At 37.6% G+C, this 27375-nt stretch overlaps 4 protein-coding genes across 5 annotated transcripts; 2 read left to right on the top strand and 2 right to left on the bottom strand.

Annotated features, from left to right (window-relative positions):
* The first annotated feature begins 532 nt into the window (after positions 1-532).
* LOC104588878 (wings apart-like protein 2) lies at positions 533-16181 on the top strand. Its single transcript, XM_010247000.3, has 14 exons — positions 533-670; positions 781-1417; positions 2562-2661; positions 4143-4482; positions 4630-4742; positions 6945-7073; positions 7161-7254; positions 7379-7489; positions 11026-11633; positions 12045-12322; positions 13380-13533; positions 14894-14991; positions 15073-15154; positions 15786-16181. The coding sequence occupies exons 2-14, from the start codon at positions 864-866 to the stop codon at positions 15867-15869; spliced, it is 2745 nt and encodes a 914-aa protein (XP_010245302.1). The 5' UTR covers positions 533-670; positions 781-863; the 3' UTR covers positions 15870-16181.
* Positions 16182-17865: 1684 nt separating this feature from the next.
* LOC148803485 (uncharacterized) lies at positions 17866-19376 on the bottom strand. Of its 2 annotated transcripts, XM_088886811.1 has the most exons (3): positions 19156-19376; positions 18992-19014; positions 17931-18678 (listed from the first exon to the last, which is right to left on the bottom strand). In XM_088886811.1, the coding sequence occupies exons 1-3, from the start codon at positions 19175-19177 to the stop codon at positions 18382-18384; spliced, it is 342 nt and encodes a 113-aa protein (XP_088742937.1). In that variant the 5' UTR covers positions 19178-19376; the 3' UTR covers positions 17931-18381. The 2 variants fall into 2 exon arrangements, 1 of the variants encoding a protein (XP_088742937.1); XR_016071214.1 differs by having other exon boundaries at positions 17866-18692; positions 18992-19376.
* Positions 19377-19525: 149 nt separating this feature from the next.
* LOC104588879 (lanC-like protein GCL2) lies at positions 19526-22680 on the top strand. The gene is made up of 6 exons (XM_010247001.3): positions 19526-19844; positions 19940-20118; positions 20217-20328; positions 20456-20572; positions 20678-20992; positions 22151-22680. The coding sequence occupies exons 1-6, from the start codon at positions 19644-19646 to the stop codon at positions 22487-22489; spliced, it is 1263 nt and encodes a 420-aa protein (XP_010245303.1). The 5' UTR covers positions 19526-19643; the 3' UTR covers positions 22490-22680.
* A 322-nt stretch (positions 22681-23002) lies between these two features.
* On the bottom strand, positions 23003-26737 carry LOC104588880 (epoxide hydrolase 1-like). Its single transcript, XM_010247003.3, has 5 exons — positions 26498-26737; positions 26190-26404; positions 24896-25060; positions 24180-24415; positions 23003-23456 (listed from the first exon to the last, which is right to left on the bottom strand). Exons 1-5 carry the CDS (start codon positions 26565-26567, stop codon positions 23204-23206), a joined length of 939 nt encoding a protein of 312 aa, XP_010245305.1. The 5' UTR covers positions 26568-26737; the 3' UTR covers positions 23003-23203.
* Between the last annotated feature and the right edge of the window lie 638 nt (positions 26738-27375).

Below are 27375 nucleotides of genomic sequence, written 5' to 3'. Positions count from 1 at the left end.
ACTGAAACCAAACCGAATTATTAGTTTATTTTCTCATACAAACCGAAACTGACCGGTGGTTTTAAAAAACCGACCAACTTAGATTGGATCGGGTCGATTTGGTCGGTTTAATCAGTTAAACATTAATGTGAACACCCCTAATACGAATTCAAGTCAGCCCCCACTAGATTGCCCCTCACAGTGTCCCACATTACATCTCCGCCATGTATTGAGAGCATCTCCCGATAATGACATCATCATTTCTAACATTATCATCGGGAGATATTCCCAATACACGGCAGAGATGTGCTGTGGGGGGCAATCTTGTGGGGGGGCTGATATGGTCTCCCCTAATACTTGAAGTGAGGACTGAGGACCTATCTAACAGAGTAACAGTGGGTAAAGCAGGTCTGGGGGCGTACCCATCCACGCTCTTCGTGCCCTATTCACGAAAATAGGGTCCCACGAAGTTATGTCTGATTAACCAATGAAAGAATTTTTGGTGCCACGTTTCGCTTCTTGATTGGTCATATGATCCATATGACTAAGATACCCTTCTAATTAGGAAACAGCTGACCGAACTAGATAAATAAAAATGCTCGAATTTTGAAAAAAACGGAAGCAGAGTTTCAATTTTCAAACGAAAACCTTCGAATGAAAACCTTCTCTTCGTAGCTGTGGAGCTCCCGATGTTAGAATCTTGATCTTCCTTTTGAAGCTCCAAAGCGGAGCTCAGAATTCATAAAGGTCCAACGGTTCGTTCTCTCTAGTATTTTCTAACAACTTCTTTTTTTGTTTCAGAGAAGTTTGCCCTAGAAAAAGCTCTTCTTCTTTCACGCCCACCACACATGAAAGACTCGAATTGTTCAAGCTAGAAACGAAAGATGATCGTTCGAACTTACGCTCGTCGGAATCGTTGCGTTAGCCGAAACTTCTCCGACTCGAGCTTCAATGGCGGCGTCGATGATAGCTACGAGGAGTCTCTGCCCGAAGAAAGTTCACAAGAAATCTATAGCGTTGCCTTCTCGTCCCAAGATTCGTCTCCTTGGTCCTTTGATACGGACTTGTATGGTTTAAATTCATCTCAAGGTTCGTTGTCCGCTCTTCCACCTCGAGCACCGGGGCCTGATTTTGGGTCACACGGGGACGGCGTAGCTCGCAAGCTCAAGAAGCCTAGAGTTATATCTCGCGAATCAGGAGAAATTAAGAATCATAAATCTTTGATTTCTAAGGGGGTTCGGTCACTTCCTGCTCCGGCTACGTCGACCTTGATGGAAGCTCAGGAATTTGGGGAGATGATGGAGCACGTGGACGAGGTGAATTTTGCTTTGGATGGGCTCCGGAGGGGCCAGCCATCTCGGATCCGACGGGCGAGCCTGCTGTCTCTGTTATCAATCTGCGCCACTGCACAACAACGTCGGCTTCTAAGAACTCAGGGGTAAGTCAAATTTTGCATTTCCTTTATTCTGTTTTTGTTTCTAAGAACAGAAGTAAAATGGAACTCCTATCTTGATATTAAATGTGCTTCATTGTGAATTCGACATGAATATGTCTTTTGCTTGTCATTTTTTTTTTTAATTTTTCTTAGCATCAGAAAAGGTGACATCATAAGTCAGTAATGTGGTAAGTTAAAACTACCCGAACGTGTTCTTAGTCTGCTTTCAAAACTTCTTTGGCATTCTGGTTCTTCTTGACATCATTAGCTCATTGCCATGGTCAAATATCAAATGAATGGAGATTGCATGTTCCTGAGAAAATTGAATTTCCTGACAATTTTATAGCTTGGATTATGTGCACAAGCAATTGAATTAGAACCCCATAACACCTGGGTTGTGCTTTCTATGATCTTTTTATTTTGATTACTTTAGTTAGGACAGTTAAGATGCATGTTGTTACATGCAAAGGTCATAGATTGGAACTCATGGCACTCATACCTGGCAGTGTAGATATGCATCGAATAAATGGATAATACAATTATTGTTTAATTTGGGTTTCTTATGATCTTGTATCTTCAATTGCCATTTCTTAGGAAAAGGATTAAAAGAAGCATGTTGTCATGTTGAAAAGTTAGAGAATTATATATGTGTAACTGCCATACCTAATAATGTATGGGCTTGGGTTCTTTTCAGCTTCTATTCCTATGGTTGGAGAAAAGGGTTGGGGAGGGACAACTGGATGAGCCTCACTAAGGAGACTTAAAAACAGAAAGAAACTGACTTGATTGGATAGTTCCAACCAGTTAAAATTGGTACCCTTTCTGAGGACCTTTCTCCATTTTCCCTTTGTTTGGCTAGTGTCCGTGCGAGGTTTAGAACCCAGGGTTACGAGTATCTGATTCATTCAAAATGTTGCATAGGATATCTTGGTGGTGGTTGGGGGGGGGGTCCACAGCAAGGCCAATCCAATGAACCTATGTATGCATCGTGTGAATAATTAACCATATGGTTGACTGTTATTATGATTGCCTGCATGGTTGCCTTGCATTTTCTTTTTATTCTGCAGTCTTCTATGGATGCTTACCTTTACAGGTTGGAAATGCTATGCATGTCTTCTATTTTAACTTTTAAACACTGGATTTTCAGGATGGCCAAGACAATAGTTGATTCTATTATGGGTCTCAGCTTTGATGATTCTCCAAGCACTCTGGCTGCTGCAGCACTATTTTACATTTTGGCAAGTGATGTAAGTTGTTGATAACCTGCATAAGAGCAACATGTTGGAATAGTTTTAGCTCCACTTCAATGCCAACAAGCTCGATTTCCAACTACACTTTTTAATATGCAACTTATTTTTGCTGCTATTGGAATTTTATATTTGCTTTGAGAAGTGGTACAGTTTCATCTGCTGTTTTGATGTCTGATTTTGTTGTTGCTGTTGTTGAGAAGATGAATGGAGAATTTCCCAACAAATGAATGCTAACTTTGAGAAATGAGAACCTAGTTTGTTTTGATCATGCAAAATTAATCTGTTCATTGTTTTGATGTTCTTATGCTGTATCACTCATCAAAACCTCTCTCTCTCTCTCTCTCCCCCTCTCCCCCTTCCCTCCCCCTCCCCCCTACTGCATGTATTTTGGCAGTTAATTGATTAATGTGATATATGCTACAAGATCTCAATTCCTATAAGGGTTTATTAGTCCCTTTTTTTTATGATTGTGGTCCTTCTAACTCATGCTTTTGATGTGCTAAACTTAATTGGTTGCTGAAGGGAGAAAGAACTTGATGGAAAAACATGGGAAGGAGCTTGATAGCAAAAGACCTATCATTATGATCTTCACTGTTCAATAATGCCATATACTTTCTAACTCCACCTTTTTCTTAACATTTTTGAGCTAGTGTAATGCAATTCGTCAAATGTCTGTGATCAAGTAGCACTCTCACTGAGAGGGTATGGTCTGTGGCTGCATGGCTTTAACTTTTTTATTCTAATGGATTAATTGGTGCAATATCTTTGGCTGATAAGAATGAGAGTGTCAGTTCAAGTCTGATAGCATCTGCTTTTTTGCAATAAAATGCCAAGGGTTAGGTCTATATCTAGTCCACTCTTCCTAAGATCCAAGATAGCCAGGGCTAACATTCTTTTTGATGACCAAAATTTTATTAGAAATTAAAAAGAATGCAGTGTAGTATATACAAAGCTTTTAGCCCTTCAACATTAGGCTAGTTCCTGATGCTGCCTTAGTCTATCCTCTTTTACTGACTGCTTCGTTTCAACTAATTGCCCCTTAGCTGTCCCCAAAAGAGATGATCTATGGGTCTGATTACAGTTGCTAATTCTTCCCCTTCCTAACTCTGTATTTACCTCATAGCAGTTCAATAACCAGGGCCAACATTGGGTAATTAATGGATTACTTATAGGCAGTTCTAGAGTTCAATACTGGAAAATTGCAACTCTTTGCTTTCAATCCTGTCTTATTCCAACTGGATGATTTGCTGCTTCGAATTATGCTTCTCCTGCTATGCTAATCGTTACGTGGATCAAGATGGTTACCATTTCCTGTGTAAATCTTTTTGTTGGCTTCACTACATTTATAACTCACAGATTTGTTATAAAAGATATGGGTTTATTATGTATGCCTGTTCACTAGATTAACTGGAATTTTTTGGATGTATCCTTTTTTTCAAATAAATTTCTTCAAGCATTTGTGGATTTTACTTTTTCAGGGCCAAGATGATCACCTTCTGGATTCACCTACTTCCATTAGCTTTCTACTTAAATTATTGAAACCACCCCTTGCTAATACTGTGGAGAACAAAGCACCGACCATTGGTTGTAAGCTTCTAGCACTACGCAAGGATCCAGTCATACTGAGAGATACAACCAAAAAATTAGATTCTAGCTCCAGTGCTGTCATTTCAAAAGTAGAGGAAATTCTCTTGAGCTGCAAGGAGATAAATTCGTGCAATGGGGACAATGAAGGAATGGGGAGGCCAGAGTTAAGCCCAAAATGGATAGCTTTGTTGACAATGGAGAAGGCATGCTTATCTACCGTTTCACTTGAAGGTACTAGGAGAACTTTATCTACTATTCTGAGTTTTCACTTTTTAGGAGCTCATAGTGTTTCAAACATAGTCCTGTGTTCCCGTTAAAGGAAAATTTATCCCTTTATTGATTTCTCTTGGGTTTTCATGCTACTGTTTATTCTTTCAGATACATCTGGTACTATAAGAAGGGTTGGAGGAAATTTCAAGGAAAGATTACGAGAACTTGGAGGACTAGATGCTGTCTTTGATGTCACTGTGAATTGCCATTCCACCATGGAGGTGTGAGCCCTGTATGTTTATTTGGTCCACCAAAAATAATTATGTATAATTAGTTCATAATCGAAAACAAATTAAATGAATAATGCAGCCTCAGTTAGTCACCAAAAGATTGATTTACTGGAGTCATAATATTGCAAATTGCATTTTCAATTACAAATTTGTCTTTCAATGCTGCAATCCGTATGACAGTAGCATCTTGGTGAATTGCTTTCCATAATTGTAAGCCATCCATGTTTTAACAAATTATGCTACCATGTTTTGCATTAAAATTCTTATTTGTTAAGGATGTTTATTGCATGAGAACATCATATTGCTATTTTTTTCTGCTTAACAGAAATGTACTGATAAATCCTGTGATTATGATGATGCTACTATGTTTTGTGTTTGAGTTCTCCTCTGCTAGGAAGCTTATGGCATGAGAACAGCATAAATGCTATTGATTCTCTGCTTAATAGAAATTTACCGGTAGATCTTTTGATTCTGGTTATGTATCTTGGAGGTTTTACTTGGATGATTTTATTGGTACTTGGTAGGTTTAATAAATGTTCTACTAATGTGTTCAGAAGCAGTTCTTTACGTCCCTAACCCAGTTTTTTTGTCAGAAACTGGACTGGGCTGTGAATTGGACTCTTTTTTTGAAAGATAATGAATTAAAAAAAAACAAAAACAGAATAGAACTTCTCCCAACACAGCAAGTTGCTTTCCACAGTATACATCAACTATAATGTCTGTTAGTTACAATAATTGTACCTGAATAAAAAAAAGAACTATAAGGGATACCCACAGACAATTAATTATAATGGCTATGAGTCAGACTCTTATTCCCTGAGCCGAAGCAGGAATCCTGGACCCCCCCCCCCCTCCAAATAAGAAAAATAAAAAAACAGATGCTAAAAGCCAAACATCAGGCTGCTTGGTGAAAGTATTAGCAATGGGATGACTTAATAGAGTAATTTGCCCCTAGTGGAGCAGGTTTCTACATGATTAGAAGTCAAATTTGGTAATTTGAAGTTTGACCTGTGCTCTATTCTGGTTCAAGCAACCCTGAGGACCTGAATTCCCCATATGCCAAGTCTTTGTTATCGTGCATAAAATCTAATTGTTAGGGTTTCCTCACTTACTAATCATTTTTCTTAACTTCCAAGTTCCAAGCCTTATCTCTGTATGATTGTATCACATTTTTTCTTCTCACCATGCTCTCTCTCCCACTTTTTTTTGGAGAAATAAAGGCAGAGCTGTTGTTATTGAGAAGATGGTGGCAACCTTTGCTGGGAGCGGAGTGTACATCTCCATCGGTTGATTTGTCACAACCACCCAAGTTCAGATCTGAGAAAAATATAAAGGTTTCTATCATTTAGGGTTAAAACTCAAAGGAATGCCGACTTTAACCAAAATAAGACAAGTTAAAAATCAGTTTGTTTAATTGTCAACTAGAACGTATATTAGTGGTTGTCATACTTTAATCTTTTTTTTCTCCACATCCAATTTGTCTCTCCTGTCTGTCTGTTTTTCTTCTTGCCTAGATACTTGCTCTGCTCCACTTCTCTCATGGGGTGGTCTGGGTTTAGTTGGAATTATATAAGGCCGGGTCAGGGATGAACCCAAGCTGCACTGAACCTGAGCCGTTTCCATCCTTAGTTAAACCAGAATTAAAATCAGTTCTCTTGAATGCCTAGACGTATTTCTGCTCTCAAATACAACATTAATTTCAACCACTTAAGTTGTGGAACTGGTTAATTTTGTTACTTCCAAGTTTCCCATTTTATCCCCTATCCTTCTATTGGTTTTCATTGCTGATTTTGCTGTAGTTGTTGAGCTTATTATTGGGCTTATACTTTTCTGGTCCTGTTTTTAAAGTTTGTGTTGTATTCATGGTTGTTCATTATCTTGTGTATTCCTGTTTATATGCACATGTATGCGTGCATGTTAAAACTGTGATCAGAGAACGTGCGTGTGGTAAGAACTCAAACAGATCTAGTTTACTGAGACAGCTTCTAAGTTATGGTTGTTCTATAGGTCCTCTAACATTATAAGTTGGTGCAATGGTTATTACCATCAAACATAATGGGAACTCTTTTGTTCAGACTCATGTATGTTTTAACTTTGTTCCTCAAGTATCTGTATCGAACATTGCTTAAAAGCTTTATTTGCTTTATATCTTTTGCAAATGTTTCTTTACAAGAATTCTTCTTCTTTTTACAGAGATTGTTAAAATCTAGCTCGCCCTCCATTCGGGAATTAAAAGATGATGCAGCTTTGGAAAGTGTGGTTTTGCTCCTAAAATGTTTGAAAATCATGGAGAACGCTACGTTCCTAAGCAAGGATAACCAGGTACAAGTGAAATCACTGTCTTGGTGAGACTTTAAAATGCTGGCGATGCCCATCACTTTTGTAACCTTTGTATTGCCTTAATAATAGGATCATTTGCTTGGGATGAGAGAAAAGTTGGTTTGTGAGGGATCCTCTCTGTCATTTGCAGGACTCATTATAAGTGTCATAAAAATTCTTTCAGGTAATTAAAATATAAACAGTTCATTATTTTAGCTTGAACGTTTAAGAATTTTTCGTTGTTATATTTAGAGTCAGTAAAATTATACTCCCGCATTTTGTTTGACAATGTTTCCATTGCTTTCTAGGTCTCTCTTTGTTACAGAGTTCTTCCTCCAATTCCAATGATGCGAAGTCTCAGCATGTTTCTGATGGGACAAGTGGAGCTTCAGAAATTCCATTAAGAGAAGTCTATGGAGGTATCTAGTCATTTGTTTCATTGTAAATATCATGCTAATGTTATTTTCTGTTTAGTTGTATATGATAACATCCAAATTGTAGGTTTTTATCATGCATAACTAAAACATTCTAATCAAAAGATTTACTTATGGGGTTCTGTCAAAGTGATTCATCTTACACAATAATCTATTCTTTTTCCTGCCTTAGGTTCTGGTTTCAATTAGAACTCATTGTTCACTAGTATGTGCACTAAGTCAGCATGTCTCCTTAATAACAATATGGGTTGTTTGACTAGGGTAATCAGGTGAGATAACTTGCTGCCAAGCAAATATAGTTATTGATTCTGTAAAACTGCAAAATGTTGAAGAGAGGTCTCTACCCTTGGGTTTGATCAAGATTCTTGTTTTAGCATATGACAATATAAGAAATAGGATCTTCCCAAGAATACTCACTTATATTTCACTTGAAATTTATTGGTTTAATACTTCATCTTTTGCCCCTTTTCCTTATTTCAAAACAATTCCATTTGAAGGAGTGCCTTTGGCTGGACAGTAGTTTCTAATAAGATAATAAAATTGTTACATCCTTAAACAACAAGATCTGATATGTTGATACAACAGAGATCCAACGAGGAAAGGATGTACTGCACTAGCTCTAATTTGATAAAATGTTGATGGTGGTTGGCATAGAAATGGACAAGAATAAAGAAAAAGAAAGGAAAGAGAATGAAAATCAGACTCACAGCCATAGGAATAAAAACCTCTCTTCTCAAAGCAAACAAGTTGGAGAGCATGCTGGAATTCTTAAGTTCATTAAACATGAGAGATGAGAGTAAATATAGAAACATTTTTTTTTTTAAATGCCTCGAGAAAGGAATTTGCATGAGACATACATCATCTATCCTCATTAGTTGGGCTTGATGGAGGGGCTTTTCATAGATCATCCTAGCATAATTTTCAGGGTGCCAAGGTGAGACTAGGCGACAGGGGGCGCCTTGTCACCTAGGTGATGGATTTTTTTAAGTAAAAAACATATATCCTAGGGTAGTTCCCTAGGTTTCATAGCAATATTTCCTTAATAATTATCTATAATTTTTGTAACAAAAATATGAACTTCATAATAAAGTATAGAAAATCAACATATTCATGAGAAGAAAAAGAAGAAAGAAACGCAAATTCAAAAAATGTAGGTTTGAACTCCTATTTTTGTTATAGGAAATGAAGAGAAGAAGATGTGGAAGAAGAAAATGTTTTGATTAGGCAATTTCAAGCTCTTCCTTGTTGGTTCAGGTTTTGAAGTCTTTGAGGGTTCAATACAGCATTTAGCAGTGCTTGTATTGATTAAACTCTAACAAAGAAGAAAATAATAAAAAGAAATTAGTATATAAACAAACAACATGAATATTTTAGTTTAATAATATCTATTTTGTAACTATAATCTCAAAACATTAAGAATATAAAAGTATTTTATAGCAAATTGTACAAAAATGTTTGGCGATTAGGTGAGGTGAGCCTTCAAGGGCACCTTGCTGCCTATTTGTTGTCTTGACAACTATGCATTCTAGTTGGGGCCTCTTACCTGTGTAAAGCTTTGGGCCTGTGAATTTGATTGCATTGTTACTGCTCAGCAAAACCTTGTGACAAACTTAGAATGGGTAAAACCCTAGCATTTCAAACTCTCAGATTACAATAGGACCTCAGACATTACGACACCATTAATTTGTGATGTGTGATTTTAAGGCTGTTGTGAGTGTTTTTGGTGAGTTTCCGCTCACCTTGGAAACCTCTTCGAGGGAGGCTTGACCTCCTGAAACAGAAGATGGAGAGAAAAGAGAGAAGGGAGGGAAGGAAGAAACTGGAATCAGGGAGAGGAAAATTAAGGGAGAATCATTCATTGCTTTCATTATGTGATGATGGCCTTATATAGCTGGCCTACAGGTGTAATATCATAGGGAATATTCTCTGATTTCTGAATAACTAACTCTGGCAGATAACATGGGTGGAAAATCTTCAGGTGGCAGAGTAACCAACTCTGAGTGTAACTAATTCTGGGGCTCCGCCGCCTGGCTCCTCTGTCTTTTTGTGAATGGCTGATAGCTGGGCAGCCTGCTCCACTCCCCTAGTGGGTTCTGGAGGGGGTGTTTGGGTCTCAACAGTTTTACTCTGAATGAGAAAACATCACTTTTGGGATTCCTGACCTCTTGGCATTAGTTTGTGAAACCCCACTGTCATAATCAATTAAGTATGCTCAATTGTGGCAGGTCAGAACTACAGCTCAAGAGTCAAGATGCTTCAAATCCATTGACTTTTATAAATTATCCAGTTTAAGACAGAAGCCAGTGTGCTGGATAAAACTTTCTAGATCTTATAATAGTGTTGAAAATTTTGTTCTTTAACTTGTGAGTTTTCTTGATTTCTAGCCAAATTTGTGTGATGCTGAAGGATGTGCTCTTCTTCTATAGGTAAGTGAACTCAAATTTGGAAAAGAAAGATGAGCTATAATTAAAATTAAAAACCAATCTTTTATATCTGGAATTCTGGGTTAATAATTTAAGACCCTAGAATGGGCATGTTTGGACTTGCCTCAAGGGGCTTGGTACGAATTAGCTTGTAGAATTAGGGTAAAAATAAAGAAATTGAAAGTTTCTTGTGGTTGAATATGTTTTATATGTTATTGTTTAATTTTATTTTTACATTTTCACTTTGAATTCATTTTATATGTTATGTTTATGTATTTTAGTTTGAGCTAATGTGCATTTTAAAGCGTTTAGTTTTAAATTTAAGTATTCATTTTTATTAATACTATCTTTAATATTTTTGATACTTTTTTGCATTTTTATTTTTTTAATTTTTAAAAATTTTGCTTCTTGCTTCTAAAAGGCATGTGTCTTGCTTTGTTGCTTTTAAAACACTCTTTTCATTCAACCAAAAATGTTGGAATTTGCTCATTATAGGTATGCTTACTTGTTCACTTTAGGAAAAATTAATATAGTCTGATTCCCCATGGAGATCTTGGCAAACAGTGAAATCAATTGGTTTTCTTTCTTGCTATTTCACTTTCAGCATGGAGGCCATCATCAGAACACTCAAGATGCAGAATACTGTTATTAAGGCCTTTGGAGGATGCCAACTTGCTTGCTTTACAAGGCAACAGGATAATGCCATTTTGATTCCTCTTTTAATGTTCAGGGGAAATGCTTATTTGTTCAAGTTTTCCCAGTTCCTTCTGTTTATGTACATTTCTATTGTATTGAGCGAGCCTCTTCCTCTCTTCCAGGTTAAATGAAAACTCAGGTTTACCATTTACAGAAAAGTTTAGGGTAACTAATTTTTACAAACAAAAGATTTATGGTTTATTTTCTTAAATAATTTCTTTCTTTCCTTTTTGCCCTTTTCAAATCCAATAAGGGATGATTATAATGGATTCTTAATGATGGTTGCAACTCATTAATTGCTAATATGGATTCTGAAAGTTGGTAAAATGTTCTAAATTTTGATGCTAAAGTTAAGAAAAAGGCTTTGTTTATGGTGACATAGATTTCCCCCTCAAATTGCAGTTGACCGAAATAGCACTTCATCCTGCAATTCTTCTAAAGAATGTTGTAGCATGGACAATTCATCTTCTCTTAAGAGCTTCAGATTACCTCAAAAACATCAATTGCTACCTCCTTCACAGTCAGAGTTATCTATATCTAATTCTGAAACCACCACTGCATCTCCGGCTGATGTTTGTTCAATAAAGAAGTTTGACAGTTCTTCAGCATCAGGTTCATATGATAAGATATCAAGGGCTTTAAATGGTGGATTTTCTGTAAATTCCAACAGATCAAAGATGAATATTGGCCTAAGTAAGAGAGCTACTAATACGACTGAAGATATGAACTATGGAAGTAACAAAGACTGCCAAGATCCATTTGCATTTGATGAAGACGAACTGAAACCCTCAAAGTGGGAGTTATTATCAATGAGAAAAAAGGCTTCTCGAGTTCCAAAAAGCAAGATGGCGGTTAGAGAAATTGAGGATGGGTGTGAACCCCTAATAGTGTCGAGTCAACATGGATCAAATAATGGAGAAAATCATCATGATTGTGACATCTCTTTTTCATCTTCAGTTAGAGAAAAAAATTCTAACCTTCTGGAGGATTGCCTTCTTAGTGCTGTTAAGGTATATCTCTTTTTAGTTTTTACAATTATCTCATCATAATGGGTTTACATTATTTACGTTTATATTTGTAGCTACTATAATCTATGTACTTATCTGGACTAGACTGGATTTCTTGAATACTGGTATGCTGAAATGGAGCTTAAGGTTTCTTGTCAGCCTAATCTCGAGAATTTTAATGCTCATGGCCTGATAGTGATTCAGGCATTCTCATGCGGTGAATGGTGATACAATATTAATATTTCCATTTCTAATGTGAAGTTCACTAATATCATATCGGGTCTTTCTCCTTGATGCTGGGGGATGGTTTCTTCATCAGTGTTTATTAAATTTAATTTTGGTTTGTTTTGCGTATAATGTTCAGGCATGAAACTAACATCAGAAGCATTCTTATTTGCTTTTGTTTCTTGGCAGGTTCTGATGAACTTAACAAATGACAATTCTGTAGGCTGTAAACAAATTGCTGCTTCTGGAGGATTGGAAACTATGTCTTCTTTGATAGTCTGCCATTTCCCAGCATTCAGCTCTTGCTCATCTGAGTTCTGCCGACTTGAAGAGAATATTCTACCACCTAGATTGAATACTGAGCTCAATCATCAGAATGAGAGACATCTCACAGATCATGAGTTAGATTTTCTTGTTGCTATTTTGGGATTGCTGGTAAACTTGGTTGAGAAGGATAGCCAAAACAGGTTAGTGCCTTGGGGTCTCAATTACCAATCAATATGGGACTGTTGTATTTTTCTCTGATGCCCACAAACCACAAAATATATGATACATAACATTTTTATATGGTGCCCCTTGATGAAAGCACCAACCCCACATTATCAACCCTTGTCTTTCTTGCCACAGATTTCAAGTAAAAGCACTAATACACCCAATTCTTAAAAACTTTAGCAAGGCTATTAATGCTGGTCCCTTCATGGACCGATTATGGACCTAGCCTTTAGCATTTCTTTTTGCACAGAATGTCTGCTCTCAGATCTGAGCCCACATTCCTACACTTTTCAGCCCGGGATTTTACCATTACACCAACCAATGGTTCCTCTCTTCAAAACCTTAAAATAACATATAAATCTTTAGTGTAACTACTAAATTTTAAGTTACTACCTTTTAATGCCAAAACTCAATCACGTTTTATGCCTTACACATACATGCATGCAAGCAAGCACACACACACACACATGGAGTTTCTCAAAATTGATGTTCTATTTATATGATCAAGCTCCAGTCTCCCATTTTGCTTTATGGTCTGGTGATTTAGGTTATATATATCAATTTCTTGCCAGATTTAACACTTTGGCATATTATAAATCCTACATAGGCTTTTTCCCAAACCTCCTGGCATAATGTGCAACATAAGGAATTTGATACAAGTAGAGAGGATTTTTTTTTTAATTTGCACGTGTGGAGATGTTTCTGATATATATATCCAAGAATAGGGAAAAATAAATAGAAGAAAGCAAAGAGGGTTAAATGCATGAATATAGCACATAATATCAATCTTTTTTGCAATTGGTGGTGGGAGATGATGATTGTCTATTGTGGAGTGTACTGACAGGTGTGGGAAAACCGATCGATTCTCACTATATGGATGCTCCATGTAATGCATATCCCTGCATAGATGGATAAATCCTTTGCAATTTTGTATTTTGTTAATCAGTGTTACGACATTTTTAATCTCATATTTATGTTGACACATAGATTATAAGGTTTTTATTGTGTGACTTAAAGTGAGTTCTGTTGCAGATCACAGCTTGCAGCAGCTAGTGTTTCATTACCTAGCTCTAGAGGATCAGAAGGGAAGGCAAATAGTAGGGGTGTAATTCCACTACTGTGCTCTATCTTTTTGGCCAACCAAGGAGCTGGTGAGGCTGCTGGAGAAGGAATACTATTTCCAGGGGTAAGCAAATTGGTTCTGCCAGCATTCTAGCCCCAACTTGTCTTTCTTTTTGTGTGTTTGTATTGGGGGGGGGGGTCAGTGGAGAGGTGTTTGGTGGTCGATGGATGAGTTGCTGTGTCCTGTGTCCCAGACTTCCAATTTCCTGATCCATGTCTGGGTAAGAAAATACTACTTGAAGCAAATGCAAAGATCAAGAACAATTTTTTCCTCTTTTCTCTCACTAAGATAGGGGTAAAGATGAAAATATAAAGGAATTGTGAGCAAACCACCTTGCATTCAAGTGGTAGCTCTGGTATATGGTGAGACCTGGATCAGACTCGGCAGTCAGCTGACACTTAATAATAGACATTTCTTGTTCTGATAACCCAATTTCAAAAGTTTAAACCTGGTGAAAATGGCTTGAACCTGGTAAACTGTCTGATTGAACTATTGAAGTGATAAATCCAGGCAAATTTCTTCAAAGTTCAAACTTCACTTTTTTCCACCTTATTTCATAATCCATCTTGCTAAAGTGTTTTTGTTTTTTAAAAAAATCTTCACTGGTTTAATTAACCCATTAAGGCTTTCAAGAAATAAAAGTAAGCCTTTTTGACACTGGAGAGAAGGGGCCGACAGCTAGTATTCTGAGGAGAGTGAATGCTCCAAAGCTTTGGCTGTTGATGACCAGATCTACTCAAATAAACTCTCAAGTAACACAATATGCTGTTCAATTGCGGTGAAATATATACACATTCAGACACACATGAAGCTCATTATGTGGTGTTCTCCTCTTCAGAACCTCGTGCACCTGACTTAGTTTGTTGCTATGTTTCGATTAACTAGCCTTGAATTTGATGTTGTATACATAGTACCTTAATAGTGGGTTGTACCTATGATGCTTAGAGTTTAAAAAGTTTAGCTTATACAAGACTTGAACGGCGATGCAACCTTTATGTTCAACCAATTGAACTAATATGCCTTTTGAAATATCTTATTTCTTTTAGAATTTATATTTGCATATTCTTGTATATTAAGGTTTTATTTGTTTTTTCCCAAAAATGGTTCTCACTTTGGATCTTCAACAATGGTTTGTAAACGACATTGAAATTAGACTTAAAAGGAAAAGACAGGGTTTTATAAGAAGCCGAGATGTTGGGTTTTGGTCTTTGGAGAGAGCATCTTCCTACTTGTCTCTCCTCTCTTTATTTTCCACCCTTCTCTTTTATTCTTCTTTTAGCTCTTTTTTTTTTGGTTACTGGCTCCTAACATTTGCACAGCCTTCAGTCAATTCAACTTGGCTACTAGTATAAATAGGGAAAATCTGTAAAGGAAATGATCGAATACCAGTACTTATTTTGTATTTGAATTTGGATTATCACAGAGCGATGAGGCTGCTATGCTGCAAGGAGAGCGTGAAGCTGAGAAGATGATCTTAGAGGCCTATGCTGCTCTGCTTCTTGCATTTCTTTCAACTGAAAGGTATCTGTCTTTTCTTTTGCTTTATTATAGAATAAAGAATTTTAAGGATTTTCCTAATGGAAAATTGTCTGCTCCTGGCAGTAAGAATGTGCGTAACACCATTGCTGGCTGTCTCCCGGATAACAACTTGAAAGTTCTCGTTCCTGTGTTGGAGAGATTTGTGGTAGGTATCCCTTGGCCTTTCTAAGTGGCATCGAGTATGGGAATTGAGAAGTAGTATCTTGTTTTCATGCTTTCCTACAGTGCATTTTCAGAATATGTCAGTGCTCTCATTAAGCGAGTCATGAACACCCTACTGTATGCAATTGTTTCTTTTGTAATTTTAATTTTTGAGTCAATGAATGATAAACCTGTAGGATTGTAGGGTGTTTACCCAATGAGGGTGTGCTTATTGGATCACCACATTTTTCATGGATGATTTAATAGCAATTACTTTCATTGAATCGGTGAACCAAACCTGTAGGTCCGGCTATAAATGGAAACCAGATTGAGTTGATCATGTTAACCATCTGATACATCAGATTTTTGTGGATGCTTATGTTAAAGATGTCAACCTTAGAAATGGTTGGAATTAAGGCTGAGTTGAGTTATGGAAAATTGTCAACCATCCAATGTGATGTGATTGACAAAAGCAATTGGTTTTGTTCAATTCAACTCCAAGAAATGTACCAAACGATGGGTTCAGTTCAAATGAGAATGAAGAGGGCTTACTGGTTGGATGCTAGTGAAATATGTTTCCTTTTTGATGTAACAGATGTAATAATCTTTAATTTGCATTTTTTCCTCTTTTTCAGGCATTCCATCTGACACTAAACATGATTTCACCGGAAACGCACACAGCTGTAAGTGAAGTTATTGAATCATGTAGGTGCCCTTGAGAGCAGGGATTCTGTACAGGCTTTTCATCTCCTGCTCAGACCTGATTAACTGATTGCTCTCCTACCACGCCGAGAGTTGATTGGGGGTGAATGGAAGCAGCACAATATATTGAATTTGACCACAGGTCTATGTTGTAACTTGATTCATTGTTCTTTTTCCTTTTTTTTGTCCTTTTTGTTTTCTTTACATTATTTTCAGTTCTGTTTGACCATCTCCGCACAGAATGTTTCTCTTCCCGCTGGACGGATGCTTGTATACTAAATATTATACGAATCCCAATTATTCACCTTAGTGCATCGCTTCTTTAGCCACTTCTCCTCTCTCTTTTTTATTCTTAAATTCAATATCATATCAATTGGCTGATAATTGCCAACATGCCTAATCCAAGAAAGCAAGGATTTAAATATTGATATGCTGTGGGTATCGCCGTATCGGTATGTATCAATATGACTGATATTCTTTGATTTTTATTTTTTTAATTCTACAAAGTATTAGATTATTTAAAGTATTAAATTTTTTGAAAAGCTTTTTTATCGGTGTATCCAAGTGCATTTCAAGGTTTTTGAACCGCCATTGACCCAGATGGTTAGACCATTTGGCCTAGGAACAGTCCGGGCAACCGGTTCTGTTTTACCCCAAACCCAGTTTTTAGCAAAAAACTGTTGAAAAAGTCAACAATCCGTTGACTTGGGCGGTCGAACCGTTGATTCGTCAATTCATTCAATGGTTTTTGATTGTTTTTTTTTTTAATTATTTTTTATACTTTTTAATTTGTTTGTCAGAATGGGCCATCCATTCGAACCGGACAGTCGCACTGTTGACCCGGAAACCAGTGGCCGGAATCAGACTGTATTTGGATGCATTGGTATGGAAATGATAGGCCTGATATGATAAATTAGATATTATTATTTTAATCCTTGTCTACGAGCAGCTAGGAGTGGTTTAAATGGTTCAACTATAATGTTGGTTTCAGTAGAGGCAGATGATGTGAGAAAAACGGAGGATCTCCCTTCTGGTAGAGGAAGATCTTAGTATCTTACCCTATTCATCTTTAATTTTTGTTTTGACACCATATTCATCTTTAATTTTAAATTTTAGTTTTGTTAATGAGCAACATGACGCTGACGACCCAGGAACTCGTGAGCTGATTGAGGGAAAAAACTGGTCCAGGCCGGGCTGAATGGGTTCCAAACGAAGAAGAAACATAAAGCTTAGCATGATCATCTTATGCCCTTTAGGGCCTTTACCATCCATTGACGTGAGCTGATTATGTAAGCCTTATCCAGGACGGATGCATCAAGGCAGATCGGCTTGTGATGTACTTTCAAGTTTCAAGGAGGATCAAATCGGCCGGTGCTTCCAATTTACTTGGGGAAACGTGAGTTATGAGTTCACAATGTCATAACATTCTCTTGTAATGTTAGAAGAAGCAATCCTAGAATCAAGATTAGCCAATCCATTTGTGTACAACTTTGAATTCAAGCAATTTTATAACAGTGAGAAGAATCGGTTATTTAGGCTCCGTTTGGGAAGAGTGCAAATGTAAATGCCCTGTATAAAATCTTTAATACCGTATTTTTAAGTCTTATATTTGTATTGTACATATTTATATTTGTAATCTTCTCGGTAGAATGTAAAATCTTGTATTTTATATGAATTTGTACTTATTTATATTTATACTATTTTGAAACTGAGCTTCAGTCATAATAATGAGCTAAGCTTTGTTTAAGTCCCTCTGGTTCAGATTATATGTTACATACTTTTTAATTAATTAAAACTTTCGATGGTAGGAATGGTATTTTATAACTTGCTCAACTTCTTGAGAGCTGATACTAATTCCTGATGTACCTTGGGTCTTTGTGGGAACTGGAAAGTGGTGGGGTTTACATAGTTTTGGGCCTGATGGACCTTGTCATGTTCACTTTAATTGGGTCTTGTATGTGGACTTTACTGTGCACATGGGATGGGCCGTGGCCTGTGGGCCTTGGTATTTAGAGAAACGGCAATTGTTTGGTTAGGTTAAATAAGATAATGTTACACAAAAAAAAGATATTAGTTATTAAAAGGGAAAATTCCCAATTAGTGTCCTGTACTTTAGCTCGAGTGATAATTTGGTCCCTAAATTTTAAAATGCGATAATTTAGTATTTGAACTTTCAAAATCAAATACCTGTAGTTAATGGATCGTCAGTTATGTATATCACGTGATCTCATGTGTGATTTAAGACTTTTGAAAATATCAAAATAACTCTTAGAAATTAAACACACTGTTCATCATCTTCTTCCTCAAGGAGATGAAATAGAGCCCAAACTCTTTATCACAAACACCAGAAACGCGATCTTTTCTGACAGCCCACTCTTTGGATGGTTGGAATTGTTCCAGATCATTCTTTTTTTTTTAATATTCTAATGAGAACTGTGTCAAGTAAATCCCCAGTACAGATGTGGCGTGCCCAAGGTTCCAGCTCCTAGCCGGGCCTAATTCTTTTGTGTCTTGGCTTCCTGTCCAATTTCAATGTCTCACCTGAATCTCCATTGGATGAAGCTGCAAAGAACTCATCTCTGTAACCTCTTCTTCCCCTTCTATTTCGTCATCGCTGTTGTAAACAAATCGAGTAAGCTTCCTTGTAAACTTTAGCATTTTCTTCTCCCTCACATTCATCTTGCTCAGCCCTTCACCGAGTTCATCCACAAATGGTCCTATCTTTCCATCTTCTTCCTCTCCATTGTAATCTTCTTCTTCATCAACGTCATCTTCTTCATTGATGTCTTCGCCTTTGTAATCTTTTTTAATACTACTTGCGTTAGCCTGAAAAGACCAAACTGAAGAGTCGTTTTCATCGATTGATTTCTCTGGATAGTCATCACTCCCTTCTTGGTATGTCAATACAGATGAGATGAGCATTTTGAGGAATCTAATATTTCTAATTTTTCAGAGAAATCCAACAGTAATGATCGAGTGATTTCAGATTAAAAGAGTCTCTTCTTTTGTTCCAATCATGTCGGTGTCCGACAGAATGAATGTATTGAAGATAAAATTATCAATAAGACAGAAAGAATACATAACTAGAAAGATATAATTAAGACATGTCATGACTGAAATCAAGATCGATCGATCTAACCTGGGTAACATTAGATTGATCTACTGCTTCGGATAGAGTCGAAGAAGTCAAGAGCCCATTTGGATTCAGTGATTTTCAATACGGAAAATCAAAATTTGAGTAAAACGATACAGAAATTGAATAAAGTAAATAGAAATGATAGCGGTTGTTGTCATTGCAGTTACCCGCCTCTTCTTCCGCTCCCATTAACTTTAATTTTTGAGCTTCATACCACCTTCTCCTTCTCACCTAATTTCTCTCTTTCTGCATCGTATCATTCTTGTTCAGTTTGCTATTTGATTGATTATCTTTTATTAGAGGGAAAAATTAAAAGGGATAAAAAATTTGATGATTTGTTATGATTTTAGCGGATGACTGATAAAGAAAATTAAATAATATTTAAAAGGTATTTATATCTTTTCACGTGCCACTTAAATTGTCGCGCTTGAAAAGTTGAAACCACATCTCCGCCCCACAATGTTTATAAATGCTCCGGCACGTGTTATATTTAGGGGTATATTCGTCAATCTGCGCGTTCTCAGTTCTCACGTCCTTGATCCTTTTCCAGTCTTCCTTTGGGGAAATCTGTCGAGAGCCTGAAGAACTGATCAAATTTCCGAAGAGCTTTTTTTTTACTATCGTTCTGGCTGAGGAACGGAAAGAATCGAACTCGATGATCAGCGAGCGTAATATAAAGAGAAAAAGGGAGATGGCCGACCGTTTCTTCCCTAACGAAATGCCGGATTTCGTTGCCGAGACAACCGAGGAAACAGCACCCGAAGGCGTCGGAGATTCGCTCCGGAAGCTCCTTTCTCTTCCCTACCCAACTGTCGCGGAGAAATTCAAAAGAACGGCTTTGGATCTTAAGGAAACGGTACTTGCAGTCGAACAATAGGATCAAATGACTAATGGTGGTTCGAACCCCTACCCCAGGTGTTTGTTATGCTTTAATTGTGTTCTTTTCAACAGATTGTGACGAATACGTGGGGATTCAGTAGGCGACGCTTGAGTGACTTCACACTCTATACGGGTGCTCTGGGGACGGCTTTCTTGCTTTTCAAAGCTTATCAAGTCACTAAGAACAAAAATGATCTCAACCTTTGCTCTGAGATTGTCAAGGCTTGTGACTCTGCTTCCAGTGGTTCCAAGTACTCTCTCTCTCTCTCTCTCTCTCTCTCTCTCTCTCTGTTTTTGTCTCTGTAGTTTTGCTTTAATTGTTTTCATTTATATTGTCCGTGGATGGTAGGTACGTGACGTTTATATGTGGGCGAGCCGGTGTATGTGCTCTTGGCGCTGTCATTGCAAAACATGCCGGAGACGAACGGTTGCTTAGTTATTACTTAACCCAATTTAAAGAGGTAATAGTCTTCATATCTACTCTGTGATTTCATTCTTCAATCTTGATAACCAATTTCTTGCATTTGGTTCTCAACTTGTTGGCTTTTCACCAATTGGATTGTCTCTTTTCCATGTTCACCTGAATAGATTAAACTTCCTAACGACGTTCCGAATGAATTGTTGTACGGGAGAGCTGGGTTCTTGTGGGCATGTTCATTCTTAAACAAACACATTGGTGAAGGAACCATTCCTTCTACCCGAACAGTAAGACCTTCTCTCTCCCCTTTCATACATGGTGCTCCGGTTTGATCCTTGATTGAAAAGGAGCTTCATGTATTTGATACGAGAATTTGGGTAAACATTATATAGGGTCCAGTGGTGAACGAAATCATCAAGGATGGAAGACGATTATCCAACAAAGGTAGCTGCCCCTTGATGTTTGAATGGCATGGAAAGAAGTACTGGGGTGCAGCCCATGGATTGGCCGGGATTATGCATGTTTTGATGGGCATGGAATTGAAGCCGGATGAGCAGGAAGATGTCAAGGGTACCCTACGCTACATGATTAAGAATCGCTTTTCCAGTGGGAATTACCCCTCGAGCGAGGGCAGTGACAATGATCGCCTTGTGCATTGGTGTCATGGTGCTCCTGGTGTCACTCTAACCCTTGTCAAAGCTGCTGAGGTAAGCTTCTTTTGATAGTTATCAAGTATAGCTACTAGGTAATTGATCATACTTGCAGGGATGGGTTCAATGTTTGGTAAATGATGGATAGCTGACTGGTGGTTTTGTATAATTAGGAAAAGGAGAATATGCCTTGGTTGGGCACAAATGTTGAGATTCTCTATGATTGTGCTAGATACTGGAATTGCATATATTCGGCAATCTTATTCCACATTTTTCTTGGTGAAAATGGTTTGGATTGTCTGACAGGTGCAATGGGATTTTATGGTCAATCCAAGGAATGTTGACACTGATGAGTTTATAAGGGTATGTTTGGTACCATTGCCGTTTCCAGCTGAAACCCTGCCACAACAGTGCCACCTAGGCATTTTGAATTGCAATGGGAATTTTTTATTTGGTTGAGACTGTTTTAACTCAAAACAGTCAAAAAACGTTTTGTCTGAAAATAGCAACGAGGTGGCATTGGAGGAAACGTCAAATTGAGGTTTCCCCCACCAGCCATTGCATCTCACAATGTTTTAGCTGATATGGCACTTACCTGTCATCCGATGTGGCATGGTGATGAATTGATACGGTGCATCATGTATCATACAACACTTCAACGTGATTGGTGTTACATTGGAGAAAAATAAAATCTGATGAAATCTTGGATTTGGAAAATTCTTGTCACTTAGATTGGCATTACAGTAATTGGAAGTGTGATTGGTGTTACATAGAATTAAAAAGTTTACTTTAAACACTTCAATGTGAAACAGGACATACCAGACACATATCTACTAGAAATGCCTAGTCAGCATTGCTGATGAAACTGTAAACATAGTGTTAACCAAACAAGTTTCTCCTCTAACCATTGAAACTTGCACCACCCACACTACTCAAAATGTTTCAGCCTGAAATGACAGTGATACCAAACACAACTTAAATCTATGCTTTATAGCTTCTCCTAAAATTCAACTGGTCTTTCTTCAACCAAATTACTCAAATCTCAGTTGATTTCTCCTTTAAATTAACTGAATTTAGTTGTCAGTGACTTGGGGGGATATTATGTTTTAGATGCAGGAATTAACTAATGCTAGTTCTCTGAATCTGTTGGAGCTAGGTTCTCTGTTTTTACAACCGTTGTTTAGAATTGCCACTAAAGCATGTTAAATTGATCAGGTTTTTGGGGGTGACGAGTTTCTGAAAGCAGCTGAGGCGGCTGGAGAGGTGATCTGGAAGAGGGGGCTGCTTAAGAGAGTTGGGATTTGCCATGGCATCAGTGGGAATGCTTACACATTCCTTTCACTCTACCGACAGACTGGTAATGTGGAATATTTGTACAGGGCCAGGGCATTTGCGTGCTTTCTACTTGACAGGGCTAACAGGCTTATATCTGAAGGGAAGATGCATGGAGGTGATCGTCCCTACTCACTATTTGAAGGGATTGGAGGTATGGCTTATCTTTTCCTGGACATGATAGAGCCAGCTGAAGCCAGGTTCCCTGCCTATGAACTTTGAAACTCTATTCTAGGTGGAAAAGACACATGTATGAGAAGTTCTTTACATGAAAGTTCCACTTTGTAAATTTATTTGTATAGATACAGTGGTGTCTAGGTTGTAATAATGCCTAATGGTGCTTGTAATTTGGACCTAAATGTGTAATCCCATCTTTTGCTCACAAAGTAGAAAACCCTAGAGAGTTGAGCTTCTAAGCCTTGACTTGATGCGTGTTTGTGTTCTTCCAGAAAATGAAAGGAATACCATTTTCCTACAGTTAGCACCCGTGGAAAATGTTTGTCTTTCACGGAGTCAAAATGTAAAAAGGAAAAATTAAATGAGTTCATTTCAAACACGATAAGGAAGTTAGATAAATGATAAATCAACCATTCCACAGGGCTAAAGCGCTCAACAAACTAGTTAGGAGCAAATTCTGAAGATGCTGGCGTCACCACTGCAGTTTTATTGTTTCCAGTTTGCCGTGACTGTGTATGTTGGATTGTTGGTTTGTGAAAATTGGGAGGCAAATTCATGGGGAAATGAAATTCAACTTGAGCTATGAACTCTTCTCTTGTATCCATGATAAGTTTCAAGTCTTAGGCCTAGTACCACTGAATTTCGAATCCTTTTCATGGAGCATGATAATTAGAAATTTTAAACCAATAGATTTAGTGATGTTACACAGAATTCTTCGTCTTCTGAGTTTGATTTGATGCAGCATATAATCTTCTAGTTCTAGGAACAAATATGACCATTGAGGAATGTGGTGATGAGCTGGTTCACCTGGTCTGGAAATTGCTCCTGGATGAAATGGGTTCCTTCAGGAAAGAACTTAATTTCCAAATCAGGAACATGGTCCTTTACCTTTCCGCTCGTAATGTATTCTTCAAGCCCGGGGAATTTGAGAATGTAGTCCTTTCCACCCATGATCAGTAAAGTTGGAACCTCAACTTTTGGATCAGTTATCGTAATTTCCTTGTGCAATGACCTGAACCAAACCCAGAAGATAAGTTCCTTAAACTAGACAGGTAACAGAGCCAAGGCATTTCTGCAAGATGGTGCTAATAGAATTAATGCATTTCTATCAACCAGAGGGGGTTGTTGGAAAAATGGGGTCACGGAAATTTGCCGCCTTCACTCAGTTTTACTGAGTTTATTGTTGAACTGAGAGAGACAAGAGTGTTTATTTATTTTTATTTTTTTACGAAAACTTGTGTATAAATGCTCACACTCCTTAAATAATTTTTGAAGAGTCATGGAGCAGAGGAAAGGTAGTTAACAGTTAATGACCGTTAACCTTGAATAGTGCCTCTTTATCACACCTGATTGAATCGTGATTCTTGAAACATCAACGGTCAGCCTTGCACTAGAGGTCAAGGCTGCTCTTTGCGAGACATGCGCACAAAGAGCAAAGTGTGCCTCTAAAGCGCCTCATTGTGCCGCACACGCGCGCGTACACGTTGCGTTGTAGCAAGCTTCAATACTCTCCTCTTTATGTTTAAGGAGTGTAAATAAGCTTCTATTTAAAAACTCAAAACAAGTTTTGTAATTTTTCAGTGTGGGACAAGTTGAAAACTAGTTTTAGTAAAGAGAAAAAACTATTTTTCAAGACATGTATGCAGTTTTTTTTCTTTTCTCATATAATTAATCAGTCAAACCCCATTGAATTTAATTTCTAACGAGATTAAAATCCAACAAAGTACTTAATTACCTGTAAGGAACTTGCAATGGAGCACTGAACCCAGAATTCTCATATAAAGATGCGTAGGCTGCAAGATCTTCCTCTGTGAACCAGGGAGGTAGAGGGGTAGATGGTTCCACCAAGTCCATAATCTCCTTGCCGTCTTTTGCTATTGGCAATTCACTACCAGAGAAGAGAATGTAGATGTTCTGCAGCACCGTTTTAACATCGAAACGACTAAAGTCCGCTTCTGCTCTTCCTGGTTCCTACCATCAAGGAGATAGAAATCTGATAATAAGTAGAACCACTGTTGAACAAAATGGTAACAAATGATTTATTGTTCTCTTCCACATCATTCAACAAAATAGCAGCCAGCTTATATCTGATCTGTTTGCTTCTTTGCTTAGGAGGTCTCTTAGGCCCCGTTGTTTGCTGGTATTTAGCGGGAGTAAGTTGGGCATGATATCCGCATTCGCTTGCTGTTATATTGGGTTTCATGGTAATCGAGGACACTAGAGAGTATTGGTTACTTAAACTTCCTACATGCCAATAAGCATTCTCTCCCTCTCAGCACTCTCTTTATCTGGGTAACATGTAACATACAATAACTCTGAAATCTCACTTAATTGACAAGTTTTAACTGGGAAACACATAAACATATTTATCCCACAATTGTAGTTATCAATGTGATCCACAACAACCACTATTACAACGGAATGAGAGAATAGGAGAATGAAGAAGAGTACCTTCCACTTCAAGATGTAGAATCCTTCGGGGAAGTCATCGAATGGATTGGGCCTTGGGATGAAGAATGGCACGCCCAATGATACAACTCCGGACACCCTCTCCGGATGCAGTAAAGAAACCAAGTAAGCAGGCCAGGCTCCAAAATCTTTTCCGACCAGGAAAGCCTGTGCAACATCCATGGAAAAATTTAAGTGAGAATGGATGTTTTTATTCAAACTATGAAGTTGTTTAACCTGTTTTGAATTAAGACCTGTTAATATGTGGTATCTGACATGGTAAATTGGTTAATTAGATAATTGACCAACCTGCTATGCCACTATAATGGTTGCATGGTAAGCAGATTTTTCGGACAGTATTTTTTTTTTTGTATCAATACAACACATTAATAACTCTCTAAGCTAGGTGGTAATAGTGGGACTCGATTCAACGTATCCGCTAGGATTACCAGCTAATGTACCAACTGATGGTACCTGACTACCTGTTGGTACCTAAGAAACCAATACCCTCTTGGAGGGTGAATAAACCATTTACTAGGGCTGAGCATTCAATTTATTTGGTCTGCAAAACTTTTAAAAGCAAAGTAAAAAAATAAAAATGAGCTGAAACCGAATTATATAAAAACCAAAATAAAAAATTTCGGATCAGTTTTTGATTAAAACCGAATTTTAATAATGTATATACTATATTATATGTTATAACATATAATATATACTATATTAAAATATATATATTATGAAAGTAAATTTCAATATATTATATATTAATACATAAATAATATAATATATTATACATTATATGTTACATATATATACCAAAGTTCGATTAATTCGGTTAATCGAATTTCTAATTCTAAAAATTAAAACCGAAAATCGAATTATTCAAAATCCAAAACAAAGTTGAATTAAAAAAATCGAAATTAAAAATTTTGGTTCGGTTATTCGGTTTTAACTGAATTATTCTCACCCCTAATTTACAGATATGCTCTTCACAAAGCGCACCTCACACTGTGTTCACAGCATGTCCTGGGCGTCCTGGCCGCACATCGTGAACATCTCCCATACTTGTATTTATAATTTAGGGGGAAATGTTCCCAATAAAAAGTGGGACCGTGAGAATTCTGTGAGAAGCAGATCCCAATTCAATTTAAGCACCTTCGGAAAACCCGCCTATTGCGGGACCCGGGAGTAAATGTGTTAGCTGAGTACCGAAAAACCAACGAGGTCTACAAAAGAATGCTGAGATGAGAAAGCTGCAGTCGAGGGCACTGCAGGATGAAGTTTAGTTATTAATTACCTTGGGGATACCGAAGTAATCCAACATAGCAAGGATGTCGTCGGCGAAATCATCGAAGGATGCATTTTCCAGCTGAGGTGGGTGGTCAGATAGTCCGTAACCCCTTAAATCAGGTGCAATCGCCCGGTACCCAGCTTTTGCCACTGCGATCATCTGGTGCCGCCAGGAATACCATATCTCCGGAAATCCATGTAAGAAAACTACCACAGACGGGCCTGCATTTGTGCCATAAAACAAAACAAAGACAAATGGTATATAATTTAACATTTAACAAACAGAGAAGAGAAGAAAATGGGTGGAGAAATGACCTGCTCCGATCTCAGCGATATGGAGCTTCACTCCTCTTATGATAACATGGTTGTGCTGTATCTGATCCATTCAAGACGACACTCTTGCACACACAGCCACACAGAGCGATCTGGGGCTCGGACAGATACAGAAAGAGAGGGTCCTTGTATGAGAAGTGCGATGAATCGGTGCTGGGATCGCTTTATGCTGTGATATACATTTGCATCTCTCTCTTTTTCTGTGAAGCTTTAATAGGGTAGTGGCGTGTAGTGAGGAGATTTTGACTTTTTTTGGTTTTTGAAAAAAGAGGAGTGATGGATGTTAAACAGTAAAAGGCTTAAAGCGTCATTACAAAATTAGAGAGATTTTCAACCTTTTCCTTTTTTTTCTTCTGTTTAAAAGAAGCAAAAGTTTACTGATAGTTGCACAGCTGTGCATTTATGATTCCTCCTTGCGTTGTGGTCGGTTGTCCTAACTCCTACGTCAGGCAAATTGGCTTGGCTGCTTCAGAAATCTCTCACAAGTTCCTATGTGGAGTTCATCTAATTAATGACAAGGACCCTTCTAGTTTTTAATTAATTTTAGTTGTTCAAAAAAGAATCGACTCTTGGGAATGAGTGATCATCTCTGTCTGTTGATGATGAATACTTAAATAAAAAAACCTTGTTTGTTTGTTTCTTTAAAATTTATTTTATTCATACGGTAAGATAAAATATATGAGGCTAAATTATAGGGTAAAATATAAATATCTTGTTAGGTGATGGTTGAGTTGTTGAAAGATCCACGTGGTAATTTTCGTGGCTGCTCATCTTTTTTGGTCACATCGGCGCCACGTATAATAGAAGAGTACAACTAAGAAGTGTCCTGCGTGATAAAGAAGCGAATTCCTCGGGGAAGA

This window comes from Nelumbo nucifera, chromosome 1, assembly GCF_055504915.1.
Source record: "Nelumbo nucifera cultivar China Antique chromosome 1, China Antique-T2T, whole genome shotgun sequence".
NCBI lineage: Eukaryota > Viridiplantae > Streptophyta > Magnoliopsida > Proteales > Nelumbonaceae > Nelumbo > Nelumbo nucifera.
The sequence above is the reverse complement of the archived record's forward strand: the minus strand, read 5'-3'. Positions and strand labels throughout refer to the sequence as shown.

Excerpts from the sequence above, each read along its gene's own strand:
- LOC104588878 (XM_010247000.3), top strand. The coding sequence starts at position 864 with ATGATCGTTCGAACTTACGCTCGTCGGAATCGTTGCGTTAGCCGAAAC. Across the intron at positions 1,418-2,561 it reads CGGCTTCTAAGAACTCAGGG|GATGGCCAAGACAATAGTTG; the intron begins GTAAGTCAAATT and ends CTGGATTTTCAG. Across the intron at positions 15,155-15,785 it reads CTGTGTTGGAGAGATTTGTG|GCATTCCATCTGACACTAAA; the intron begins GTAGGTATCCCT and ends CCTCTTTTTCAG.
- LOC148803485 (XM_088886811.1), bottom strand. The coding sequence starts at position 19,177 with ATGGGAGCGGAAGAAGAGGCGG. Across the intron at positions 19,015-19,155 it reads GGGAGCGGAAGAAGAGGCGG|TAGATCAATCTAATGTTACC; the intron begins GTAACTGCAATG and ends TATCCGAAGCAG. Across the intron at positions 18,679-18,991 it reads ATCAATCTAATGTTACCCAG|GCTAACGCAAGTAGTATTAA; the intron begins GTTAGATCGATC and ends TGGTCTTTTCAG.
- LOC104588879 (XM_010247001.3), top strand. The coding sequence starts at position 19,644 with ATGATCAGCGAGCGTAATATAAAGAGAAAAAGGGAGATGGCCGACCGT. Across the intron at positions 20,329-20,455 it reads ACTTAACCCAATTTAAAGAG|ATTAAACTTCCTAACGACGT; the intron begins GTAATAGTCTTC and ends TCACCTGAATAG. Across the intron at positions 20,573-20,677 it reads CCATTCCTTCTACCCGAACA|GGTCCAGTGGTGAACGAAAT; the intron begins GTAAGACCTTCT and ends AACATTATATAG.
- LOC104588880 (XM_010247003.3), bottom strand. The coding sequence starts at position 26,567 with ATGGATCAGATACAGCACAACCATGTTATCATAAGAGGAGTGAAGCTC. Across the intron at positions 25,061-26,189 it reads ATTACTTCGGTATCCCCAAG|GCTTTCCTGGTCGGAAAAGA; the intron begins GTAATTAATAAC and ends GATGTTGCACAG. Across the intron at positions 23,457-24,179 it reads CCATTGCAAGTTCCTTACAG|GTCATTGCACAAGGAAATTA; the intron begins GTAATTAAGTAC and ends GGTTTGGTTCAG.